General features: G+C 34.7%; 1 protein-coding gene across 1 annotated transcript in view; it reads left to right on the top strand.

Annotated features, from left to right (window-relative positions):
- Positions 1-7,035: 7,035 nt before the first annotated feature.
- The window catches only part of LOC137385851 (tudor domain-containing protein 6-like), a 52,957-nt gene continuing 46,167 nt past the window's right edge, over positions 7,036-13,825 (top strand). Inside the window, exons 1-4 of the mRNA XM_068072425.1 lie at positions 7,036-7,137; positions 7,838-7,973; positions 11,506-11,778; positions 12,656-12,825. Of these exons, the coding sequence (XP_067928526.1) occupies positions 7,036-7,137; positions 7,838-7,973; positions 11,506-11,778; positions 12,656-12,825 (681 nt within the window). The remainder of the gene's footprint in view (positions 7,138-7,837; positions 7,974-11,505; positions 11,779-12,655; positions 12,826-13,825) is intronic.

The raw sequence follows: 13,825 nt of genomic DNA, 5'->3' as shown, positions 1-13,825 counted from the left end.
CCGAAGCGCATGCGTTTGTAAGTACAAATTTCCACTAGTCATTCGTAGTTGAAGCTTTGAACGGAGCGTACGTATGCTAGTTGAGATATTCGTTTGGCTCAAAACTCATTGGATCTTCGCAAATACACAATTAATTATATACAATCGAGTAACATGTATAAGTAATTACGATGATAAGCCAAAGTTAGATGGTACCTTGAATTATTAAAACTATTTTAATATCTAAAAATAGCGTCGGTGTTGAAGGCAAGCCTGTTTTGCTTTCTTTTTTGAAGTCGACATGTAAATCATTTTGGATTTTCAAGTAAGCGGTTCTGGTTCACTTCGTAAACACCTACATGCAACTAAAACGGCTCTTACGTAAATAACCCCTTTATAATCCGCAAAAAGCAACCGGTATCATACACACAAGTAACAGTAGGTGTCTGTGTTTGAAAATCGCTAAAAATTTCTGTTGTGTATCATACAATTAATTAAACATCATTTTTGCGCCCATTCTTACGAGTGTTTTAATTATCTGGGCAGTTACTTATCTTAAGACTAGTGCTATCAAAAGCCGCCTGTAAATAGTAATATACTTGCTACTATTTGTAATACCCCGTGAATGATTTGGGCTATAACTTTTCTTCGATGTGTTCTTGTCACGGTTTTTATTTATGTGGGCTTCACCAGGGTTTTGATGATAAGTTTTTGTGCACCTAGCTCTGGAGCTATAAGGAAGGCTATAGGAAGGCCTGCGCATATACCATAGCACAACAATATGATACTTTTTATTTTAAATTGCACAATTCTGCAATAGTTTTATGCATGCTCAGTAATTGTCATTTAAACTTGTTCAAAACAAATTAGATGACAATGTAATTTCTAAACACATCGAAAAAATAATTGACATTAGGAATGTATCGATAGTAGAAAATGATCTAAGCTGTCCTCATATTAATTTACTAAAATAAAACAAACTACGTCTGATATACTGAGAAATATCGAAATTGGCCAAAATAGCTACTTAGAATGTTAAAATTATTTTGACTAAAAAGATCACTTTTAATGTAATATGACTGCGTTGAGCATCTCACCTACAAAATCACTTGGTCTCAGTAATATGGAAGAATTTTTTAATTTGAGTTAGTTTGTACAGTAGAAAACTACTATAATAGGTTTTGTAATGATGAGACCTGAATTTTGTCTGCAGAGATTGCTTGAATGCAATCTCTGCAGATAAAATTCTGTAATGATACTTGTATACTTACATTGCTATCGGCCTTAAAGTCACCTTTCAAACTTTGCCGCTAGAGTAATGATTAGTTACATTTGTCGAAACACAAGACTGTGTAACAAATCAGGATTACAAGAAACAGACTGGAATACATATTGCTGAGTACAAAACCTGTATTCAGTTTGAATAACTATGGATAACAGTTCAAATAACTTAGTTTAGTGATTTGTTCATGCACGTTTCACTGATGCTTTACGTTTTTTTTATGCTTAGTTTCACGGAAAATGAAACTTAAATTTAAATAATTACCTTTTTTTTCTTTCTCATCGACATTACCTTCAGCATATACCGTAAAACCTCTAATTGAATGCCATAGCGCTCTATTTTTCAACCTCTCTCCGATGGTGGCAGTCAATTGGAGGTAGTGTTCACATAGAGGCTGGCGGTCTATTTTTCAAATAGCTCATCAGAATTTTCGCAAGATAAATTTAGTCCTATTACGGGTGAAGCGAATGTCGCCTATATTTTGCCCTCTTTCCGGTGGACCGATATTAAACATTTTGAATGCAATAAATATGCTAATTTACGTCTAACTTGTCAAAGATCACTTAATAAATATGCATCACGAAACTGAAAAATATCTCTACCAGTTGATATCTATTGCTTGCAATAGACCTGCGATGATATTATAGCCTGTGTCCTTCTTTGCAATTTGTTGGCATTTTCAATTTTTATTTCATTCTTAACTTGAAGACATTAATATTTTATATCTATATTTAAAATCGCTGAGTAAAAGCTCATTGCACTCACTTGCTACAGTTTGCAGCCAAACCTAGCTTTTTATGTGCAATAGAAGTGGAGTTATGGGCATCGATTTATTGTAAGCCGTGTTAAGATAGCCGCAAAATGCTATTAAATAACATGCTATAAATCTCCATATTTATAAGTTATACAACAATAATCTGTCAAATGATACAAATATATTTTCATGAACAAGTGACATAAACGAACCACACTTATATTACATGCAGAAACAAGAATTAACGTTTTTAAAACAAAAAAATATTTCCATAGTTTGCTCAGATAGTTGCGTTCTGATTGTTGCTTTTGATGGAACAAACATCTTCTAGTTGTCCAATACCTTCCACAATATATTCTTGCTTCAATTCTTCTTCTGCACTTCTGAACCAGTCGATATAGCATCCAAACAATTTTTTGGCAGAGCAAAACTTTCACATGCTCCATTTAGCACTGGTGCTAAAAGTTTGCTCGCTAAACGTATAACCTTTATTCCAAAACTCGCGAATCGGTTTTTATATGCATGTCTTTCGAAGTATTAGGACCGCATTAAACAAGCAACTACTATTAGCCTGAGGCAGTTAGTAATTATTTCTATGGCGTTGCTTTCCAAGTTCGATCTACCATCGTAAATTTGAGCCAGATTTTTAGATGTCTAATTCGAAGTAGAAAGACCGCGTTAAACAGAGAGCTACTACTAGCCTGAGGCCGTGATTGATTATTGCTACGGTGTTGCTTTCAAAGTTTTAACGAAAAAAACGAAAAGCTTTGGAATTGGACAACAAGAGAATTAACTGTTATTGATATAAACGATTCATGATTAATACGATTTTGTGTACCCTTTTCTACTGATCAATTGATAATATGGGCTCTGAAAGATCAAATAATGTCAAAGTGGGGTTCAATCGGAGAGTGGCGATCTATTTTTCAACCCTTCTCTCAGGGTGGCGATCAATTGGAGGTGGCAATCAATTGGAAGTGGCGTTCAAATAAAGGTGGCATTCAATTAGAGGTTTTACGGTGTTTTCGCTTTCTAAAGTTTCGGCTCTTTCGCTACCAATATAATTCCTTTACTGGGACATAATTACGTTGTCATTAAAATGTAATATTTGAAAAGGATGCATAAAAATTGTCACAACTTTTGAACCAGATGTTGTTTAACAAATATTTCAATACCTCATTGATCAGCATAAAATTTTACATCAGCTGATACCATAAGAATGGCACAAATGTATTACAGAATGAGCTCGGACACTTTTTCGGCCATTTTGCCGAAAAAGCATATCCGAGCATAACTGTGAGCATATCCGAGTCGGATGAGTTGTTAATATTATTACAGCTTACGGCATTAGTATTTCTGTTGAAAATAAAATATTCACCCTGAGTAGTACTATTTCAATACAAACCAATAAAAAGTTTAATGATCTACATTTAGTGTAACTTTCGTAGCTGTGATGAGTCTGATGCGACTGGTCATTGCTAAAAAAAAATTGCAATACAAAAGAATTTTTTGCAAAGCGAAACTACATGTACATTCATGATGGGTTGCAAACATTTTTTCTATTGGCTCAACCCATCTAGATAGTTGTTTTCTTTCGTTCAAGAACAGATATGATGGGTTAATTAATCAACTACTCACCAATCCAAAACGTTTTGTACAAAGCCTACTAAAGCCGCACAACGCGGCTCTTGGCCATACGCAAAAGCTTTGCCGAGCTGTACTACGCGGCTTGTGGTAGCGAAAGAGTTGAAAAACAGCAATCACGCACGATATTTTTTTCTTGTGTGATTGTGTAATCTTCCTTCTTCCTATTTCCCTCAAGTTCCTTACACATTGAACTTGTCAGCAGCGGTGTTTATACCGGCGGAATACCATGGATTGGTTCATGACTGCACGCAGGGCAGGCTAACAATTTATTTACTTGCGATGTCATGGCACAAAGTTACTTTGTCGTTTTGCATGAGTTCCTCTGCTCACATAGACGTATTTCATAATGTTAACTATGGTAGATAGTCAGCAAACTTTGACAGCGTATTTATTGCAAGAGTCATCAAACTACTCAACTACCAAAAATAAAATACTGGCTTTTATAAAATCTATTCAAGGATACTTGATATGCTTTATTTGTTTATTGTAGTTTTTTATGCAAATAGTTTCACTTTTTGGCAATTTTGTAATGGCGTAGTTGTGAAACAAAAGATATTGGACTGCCAGTGAATTGTGATTGACTTTCAAATTTATTATCTAACTAGGTGAATGCCCGGCATTGTATGGGTAATAAACAAAGTTTTTTACCGAAAATTTATCTTTAATCAACATAATATACAACATATACTGTTCTAACTTTTAAAGGAAGGTGTTTGTTGTTTTCTGTGTGCGTGATAAGTTTAATCAAGTTCATGCTATCTATACATATATTTATAGCATTTTGGGAGAGTCTAGGCATGTGTTTTTCTTCTAATAGTTAAAGTGTGCTGAACATACATATTTCAAGCGACTGCCAATAAAGATTGGCAAGTGTAGTAAATGTGCACATGTGTAATATATTTTGCAAGAAAACTTAGTGTTGTTTACTATTTTTTAGCGTTTTGATGCATTCAGTTTATCTGCTGTTCTTTTAATTCTGTAGATAATATGGAAAATGTCAACTTTTCGTCCTATGTTGTCAATCTTATGTGAACCATCTGATTAATTCTAAGTTTTGTAAACATGCCGCTTAATATTTTTAATAACCCATGTCTCACCATATATGTGTATATATACTCAGTACTACTCAAATGCTAAATAAAGCTCTACACCGAAAATGTAAACAGCGAAATAATATGGGCAAAAGGAAATAATAATTGGCTAAGTGTCTCTACAACTCTGTTTCGTACAATTGTGTGACAAGATTTGCTAATTGTCATCTGACGAGTATGATTACACAGAATAGACTTGTAGTGACTTTTTGCTAAGCATATACATATGTATATATATCGTAAAGCCTCAAATTGAGCGCTGCCTTTATTTGAATGCCATCTATAATAGAACGCCACTGTAGGGTAAAGATTAAAAAATACAACACCACCCTTTAGTTGAACGCCACCTGTAATAGACTGCCGCTTTGGCATCTATTATGTTTAACTTGTATGAATCAGGAATAAAAAGTGATCAGTAGTAGGTTTTCTAAAAAACTAAACGATGAAGATTGCTCTTTGGTAGCAGTGTATGACAGAGTAGCAGCCATTGTTACGGCGTATCAAAGTCTGTTTTCTTACTCCACCATTTTTTTTTTTTTTTTGAAAAATCAAAAGTTACACCATCTAAATAAGTAACGATTGTATCAGTCTAATAGGTTTACTCAAAGTTGTTAATTGTTTAACTTGGTCTGATACTTCGTTGTATGTAAAAAAAATTGTAGCAAAATACTGATGCCGATGGCATTAATGTCGCATTGCCTGAGGGAGAGTGCAAAATATAGGCGACATTAACATCACTTCGTCCGTCCAAGGTTTAAATTTATCTTCCCAAAATTCAGACCAGTTAGCCGAAAAGTATGTATCGAAATTCGATAAATACAAGGGTGATTTGACAAGTAAAGATAATTTTTTTATAAGTTAAAAGATTATTGTGATACATGCATAATTTGTTGTAATTATGTTCTTTAGTGTTGTCTTCACGCTGTAATCCTGTTTAATAATTTTGAGGCTTCACATTTTACAAATTTGTTCACTTGTTTGCGCAGAGAGCTGTAATATGATTTTTGTGGAATGAAGGAATCAGACCGATAGGAGAATGAACACTCAATATGATGACAGTTGTTTAAACCAAAACAGTTTTCAAATGGGCTAACAGTTTTAAGGAAGAAAGGCCCTCTACTCAAGATGAACCAAGGTCAGGTAGGCCAAAAGCAGTCACGTCAGCCAACTTGAGAGGCTGTGAACAAACTCGTCAGGGCAGACAAGAGGATAAAAGTAAAGGAAATTGCTGAATCATTAAGCATCCACATTGGAACGATACATTCCATCTTTCACGAGAAGCTATCATCTCGTTTGTGCTCCAGCCCTATACTAGAGGTATTCATATGGAGACTCACTACGAGGTCAAAGCTACTGTGAGCGAGTGTTCGCGAAAGCAATCTACAGAATTTTATGCTGAAGGGACCAAGAAACTATTACCAAGATGGCAGAATTGTGTTGGCTTGTCTGGCAGTTATGTAGAAAAATAAAAAAATCAAGTATCCAACGCAACAACTAAACTTATAGCAACATTATCTTTACTTATCAAATTGCACTTGCATGCATTTAAACACTTTCTACAGATAGCCTTTATAATGGCTTGTATATATTGTTCATTCTGCAGGTAAGCCGTTAGAATGGCGAGTCGTAGTACCTTTAAAAACATTCCTCATTGATCATAGAGTGAACAGATCGACCTAAAATTTTGTTGCAATAAATTCAGGATATTGAGTAAGCATTTTGCCACAACAACATGTAACTTTTTTTTTACTCCGAGTTCGCCGAATAAATTCAGTTTCCAAATTTTTTATTTTCGGTTTAGGATGTATAAAAAAAATTGTAAATAGTGACCTAAACGTATTTCTGTTAGCGAAATTCTTGCGCATTGCGCCTCAGATATTTCTGATAACTATATTTCTATATTAAAGAATGGGGTCCACCATTGGCCAAGCTGCAAAATGACAGTGTTTTTCTTTTGCACCCACTGTTTCGAGCTATAGGGCTACTATGCTAATAAATTCCATTGATCATGGTAACTTGGTTATTGGTTGAATTTTGTGTTGGCTTACAATAAAAATTGTTGCATACATGTATTTTGCTAATTATTAACAATTATTTTTTGTTTTGTGTGCTTTTATGTTTAGATGCTCAATATTTGTCACAATTTCTGTGTGGGATGGACACAATTCTGTTTATTTGAATAAAATGATTTAGATTTTGTACTGTTTTGATTTGCTGTTTTAGTTTGTTGTGTTACCGTTGCATTTAAATTGATCATTCAATATTAATGCAGATAAAACAACATGGCATCACAGCCATTTATAACAGATGGTTTCTGGGATGAGGTGGCTGTATCAGACGTCAGAGGTGCTAACTCTTTCACCCTCAAGCTTGTTGGCTCTGAGGTTGGTATTTCTCGCTATTATGGTTTCAAATAGTAGACTCTACGCCTTACAGCCAAGTCATGTTAGCACCAGATGTAAACCTCTCCGCTAGCCAGGTTGTAGTGTTAGAATTTTGTCCGAGAAATTTGTGACATGTTTGCATAAATGATCATCTAAAAATGGTACTGCATGGCTTGAGATTATGGCTGTTGAGCCGGATCGGCAAGCTAGCAACACCGGATTCGTTTTCAGTTTGTAAGATCCTCATTATTCACCTCAATATTTTTGCTGCTTTTAATAAGTTGAGTATTAAATGAAAATTTAAGACTTGTATTTTAATATGGAACTACATGTATATGTATATCTTATTTGTTAATTGTTTCGACATTATCCTCATTCATTCAAATGACAAGAAATATTTAATACATTTGTTTAAGTATGCATCATATACAGGCATTTAGTATTCAACTGATCTTCATATATGTACATAGATATGCCAATAATTGTTTCAATAACCTGTCTACTTGTGACATGTGAGCTTTATTGACCAATTTTAACTGCTTGTGATAAAACTAGCAAAACCTTTGTCATTTGAATTAACCTGGTGGTGACACTTGTAGTAGACTTACATCTATAATTTGACTTTTGTCAGATTATTTTCTTCATTTTGGGTTTCCTATCAACTACCTCCCAAAGTGCAACTCTCATTGGTATGCTGTAGAGTGAATTTAAGAAGATGATGGGAGAGATACAGGAAGCGTGCGAGAAAAGTGCACTGTCTCCATCTGCGGCGGTCGGTGATATAGTTTTAGCACAATTCAGTTTTGATAATCAGTGGTACAGAGCGAGAGTCAAGTGTGAGTATAAACTAAGCTATTATTCGAGCAGAACATCTTAAACATGTTGAACTAGTGCAGTGGAACATCTGCATACAAATTTGATATCATGGCTTCACGTGTTTAAATGGTGTTACACCCGATCAAATATTCTCATAAGAAAGACTACATTTAACTAGACTTTAATTTGTTTAATTCATTTAACAGCCAAGAAAACTTATGATTAATCTTTATTGCAGACATTTCCACGTAGGAATACAGTAAATATCATATGAGTGTTATAATCATAAATCAATTGAAGAGTTTTTATTGTCACTATACTTTGAATACAGGTTAATGAAGGCGTAGGACGCAGACAGTGTGTAGAGATTGTGGTAGAGATATACGGTCAGATCTAAAAAAGATAACGATTTGTGAGTCTCTAGCCGCAATTCCTAAATCGGTTGCGGAATGTACACGTAAATTAATTTCGGCGCCTACAATATAACTGCGCGTTAATAAGGTCGTTTCTACGCAACTACAAATGCTAGTTGCACTGAGTAGTTGTAGTAGACTGTTGTTGTAAATGGTTTTTAGTATACTTATGAATAGAGCTTGTACATTGATAATATTATTACGAACTATTACGTATGTACTACATTGCAAAACGGTTATTTTGTATGACTACAGCAGGTTTTGGCTTGCCCACAAAACCGTTTTACTTTTTCTTCTAATTACTATACAAATTTGAACCTGACTTTTCAGCAATTATTAGCCTAGCTACAAAACAGTTATATTTCTATTAAATACATATTGGAACCTGACTTTTCAGCAAATATTAGTCTAGCTACAAAACAGTTATATTTCTATTAAATAAATCCATTACGTCCATGGTACTACTGATTACATATAATCGCCAACACAGTTACACAGTTTTCAAACCGAGTTAGGAACTGCGGGCTAGAAACTCACAAATCGTTATCTTCTTTAGATCTGACCGAGATATACAGCCTGACTTACCTCAAACTGCATTAATTTTGAACTTGAATAATTGTTATTTGTTTATGCCATGCCTTTTTTTAAATATTTTTTTCTGCCTTTTCGCATTCACTTCAGAGATTGTGGCGCCTGAGAAAAATTCAAGTGATGTATAATGGAAATCGCTTCAGATCAGAGCTGTTCAGTGTTTCTAGTTAGTTTTCATTTGATTTCAACAAATGCTGTAGAGATTTGGAATTTTATGCAATTCCATTTTATGCAATTATGAGTTCTCATGCAAACTTTTGGCGGATAGTTGACCAGTCATAAAGTGGAAGTATATGTTATCCCAAGCAGCCTCAAGGCGAAAACACACTAAGCGATATTTAGTGCGATATCGCGCTGCGTGGCACTAACTAATCTGCACTAGACTTAGCTCAGCGAGCTCATGCAGAGCGGTAACGCTAAACATTCTCTATCCTAACTTTATCCGGCTAGATAAATTTCCATTGGTTTTTTTTCCCGGAATGCAATTCTATGGCTGGAAATTTTTTTGTATCGATGTTCATCAACGTACAGCAACAACATTTTGCTATTTTGTTACGATTGAAACATCATCAAAACGAACACTGAATTGTTCATATATTTAATAAGAGCACACCCAGTCCTGTACGACACAACACACAAAAATTACAAAGAAACTCGGTAAAAACCAGCATTTGGTAGTCAATCGTTGCACAGGTTGGCCATCTTGAGAATAGTAAATATTTATTATATCAAAAATAAAAAACTACTATAAAGTAAACTATATATATATGAAAATTGTAAAATATTGTTGTTAAAAAAGTCAAGAATCGTTTTTTCTTATGTCTTTTTGTAGTGAACAATCCATAAAAGTGAGATAGGCCTAATAACAAAAGCGGAAGGTGTTTACGTTGTTACTTAGAAGGCGCCATATTGACTTAAATTTATTAACAACTCCGAAGAAACTAATGTTAGCTAAACTAATGACTTTTGTTGGCAGTTTGTGCGCGTGTCCACGTTATGGTTTTCTGGTCAATCGTTCAAGTGTGTTTAGGCACATGCCAGCGATATTTCAGCGCTCTTCATGGCACACGCGATAAAATCGTCTAGTGTGTTTGGTCTTTAGCACTTGTAAAATTATCATCGAAGGCAGTTTTGGTAATATCATGTTGGTGTTAAAATGCTCAACATGATGTTAGCCACCGCATTCTGTCAATGGTATTTTTAATCAGCAGATAAGTTGCTGCAAAAAATCAATCGCAAAATGACAGATAATAATGGTAGGAAAGTTAGGTCTGTGAATTTAACCGCTTGATTCCTTAACTTTCGCTAATTTGGAATTTTCTATTTTTTTATATAAATTTTGGTTTACAGTTTGTGATTTACAGCTACATGACACAGTAATAAAAATAATAGTAGCGAAAGTGGGCTCAGAATGTATGTAATTGTCATATGATAATGATGTGAGAATCATTAATTAATATAATGCCTTAGGGTTATTATGTCTAGAATGGTAGAACAAAATAGGACAAATGTAATTTATGCTTGCTCAAGCTATTGTCTTTTTGCACAACATCTGCTCTAATAGAGGTTTTAGTAAAAGCGGATTCATATGCGTCCAAGGGGAAGTTTCTTTATCTGCATCAAATATTTCTAAACTTTCTCAAATCTTTCTTCTATATATAAATCTGTGTTTGCTGATTGTGTGTCGAGTTATAGTGATAAAGTTTTCGGAACTAAAAATCCGCTTCATTGTGAATTTGAACTCCGAACCTCTAGGTCTACAGACAGGAGTGCTAAACCAACATCTTTTGGGTGAAAGGAATGAAGCTATCAAACATCCCAAGTTGTGAATTGAACTCAATATCTAATTTCATGAGGCCTAAAACTTAGGAATTTAGCAGCGAAGACTTGGGACTCTCAACGTATTCTAAATCATCAAGTTGTTGTAGCAAGATGTCGGAACACAGTTAGCTAATACATCTGCTATCTCCGTTATCTATTCTGTCATATCTACTGGCTTTTTCTTCTACCATCAATAGAGTTAACTGTATGTAATGCTGTGTCAAAGTTAGTTCAATTGATACATATTTCATCCTAAACTGTTCATGCATAAACTGATTATTGCTAGAATGCATTGCTCAAGTACTGGAAATTGCTCAAAATACAGGTAATTAGGAATTGAGGGGCTCCCAACTGAAAAGGCGGCCAGTTTGAAATGTAAGCGCTTTTGGACAAAAACTGTCAGGTGTGGCAGTAGTAAACACCTCAAATGACCAATGATGAAAAGAATCTTTTACTGAAAGCTTCCATCAAAAAGTTCATACATATATTTAAAAAATTAAAAAATACAATCGATCCGCTACCTACCAAACTAATTTGTATTTCACTTTTAATAATTAGCTGATCGGAAGCATCAGTGGCGACCTGATACTTGTCTGTCAGTATGTTTAGTTTAGAGATTTGTTGAAGAACTGTTTTGTTTAGGTTATAACACTCAATAAAAGTTACAAACCATATACATGTATATATTATTCAAGCTTAAGCCCATCTTTCAAGTTGCTTATTACAGCTGTTAATCCGGATGGCACCTTGCAAGTGGCCTATCTTGACTATGGGAATGAGGAAACGGTGAAGACCATGAATACGAGGTGTGCAAAATCATTCCTGAAACTTCCTCAGCAAGGAGTTACCTGTGCTCTCAATCGCATTGATCATGCCTCTCCGAATATAGCCAGGCCTCACCATGACACATTCCGCAACATGTGCCTTAACAACACTTTCACAGCTCTCTTTGTGAATAAAACAGCCGAGGGCTGGGCCACAGAACTGTATTCTCCAGGCGGTAAGCGCAAATGCAATGCATGTTTGTTGGAAAAGCCGTTATAAAAGCCAAGTCTAGCTACACTCCATAGGTTATGGAGGCAATTTATCACTATCGGAAATGCATGCATCTAACAGGTTAATATGCATTTACTTGTAGGTGTTACAAATGTACCTGAAAGCCTCATAGCTTGCCATGTTCAATAATGAAATAACTTCCAGTAATAAATAACTCAAAAAAGTTAATCATCGTGATGACTTTCACGAATTTTGTGCTAGGCAGTCATAAAGACTTGACATGTGTGTATGTGAAGATAACTTCACATACACATATATCAATTCATAAAGATTTGATATATGTGTTTGTGAAGATAACTTCACATACACATATATCAAGTCATAAAGACTTGATATATGTGTATGTGAAGATAACTTCACAATTTAAAAGCAAATCTAATGAATGAATGAACGCATCTCACAAGTTGAAAAACACGTGACAAGAACTCCTTGTAGAAATGGAAAGCAACGTAATTTGCATTAGACTTGAATGGTATTTTGTATGAACTAGACTTGAAAACCTTCATTGGTCAAATAGCTCCAGTTGATAACGCAATTCTTTAATTCTTAAGTCCTCTTAATGTTATTATTCGAGATCCTGTCATTTTGCAGATTCTAATTCCTCGTTGGTAATGTTGTCAGATTCTCTTGACAACTTTCTTATTTGATAGATGCATCTGATACTGTTGGTAACGGTAGTCACAAATATTGTTTGTATCTTCATAGTAAACCCATTTCAATCACCATTTCTGACAGCCTGAAACTTCTACTTTTGACACTCTGGCAAGGTCAGTTGCACTCACCATGACCAACTTATCTACTGTGTGCTCATCTCCTTTCAGGTAATGTAAATGATTGGTTTGGAAAAAACACGCGGAGCTTACTTTCCCCTCTAGATAGCCACAAGGTGCCAGCAAAGCTCCCTCATCCACACAATGCTGGTGTGATTGCTGAGGAGTCCGTCGTTCCTTCGCCTGTTCAGTCATCGCTTTCCACACAAGCTAAGGCTATGGTGAGCATGGCTACAACCAGCTAGCTCATTCAATATACATAGTTCTGCGAATAAATGTTGGCGTTTAGTATTTTAGTACATGAACTGCCTTACTTCACTTGCTGCCAGAGACCCAGGCGCATCTGCAATGCTAACACAATATAGGTTTTTGCTACTTTATCAAATGTTGTTTTTTAATCACAAACAAATAGCTGTTTCTAACTACATAAAGTTGTAGCTTAAAACATATTTGTAAAATGCTAATTTATCATCATAGAACTCGTAAATTTTACAAGTAATTTATATTTTTTTAAATTGCATTCAAAAGCCATTAGTAAATCATCAATAGTATAAAACACTATTACATCTCTTTATTCAAATTCCCTGCTGTTAACGGTAACCCCTCTTGTCACATTAATAGATCATGAAACTACACAGAAATTAACTGCCCAAAGTCCCCAGACATTCAATATATACAAAGATATAACATTCAAAACATTTATTGACTTCATGAGAATAAGTTTAGCCAAAAAACTGAACAATTGATATATAAATCAAAGCTTCACTTTTTCTTATTGTTTACAACTAATAAACCAATGTTTAGCTCAAAACTAATCTCAAGCATCATGGGACTCACTTGCTGGACCAAACACTGTTAGAATGGCATGCTCACCATTAACATGTTACAAAATGTGGCATGCCCACACGTAACATAATATGTTACAAATTGAACTTTTGAGATGTTAAGGAGAACTTATCAGTTTTTACTCCCTCTCAATGTATTGTGGTTAAAATCAAAAGTTTAAAAGGTAATGTGAATTTTTTTGCATAAAGCTATTTTTTTATCTGTTTTGACAGTTCCTGGCCTTGACCTGCTGGCTGTTTTAGTGACAACAGTCGAAATGGTAACCCTAGAGACCGGTTTGCTACTTTTTAATGTACTTTTAAAATTTGAAAAATTCTTCGATATTTTGTGACAAATTACAATTCTGATAAGTTTTAAAGATGCTATTGATGGAAG

The sequence above is a fragment of the Watersipora subatra genome, chromosome 1 (genome assembly GCF_963576615.1).
Source record: "Watersipora subatra chromosome 1, tzWatSuba1.1, whole genome shotgun sequence".
NCBI classification, from domain to species: Eukaryota; Metazoa; Bryozoa; class Gymnolaemata; order Cheilostomatida; family Watersiporidae; genus Watersipora; species Watersipora subatra.
This window is presented reverse-complemented; position numbering and strand designations above follow the sequence as displayed.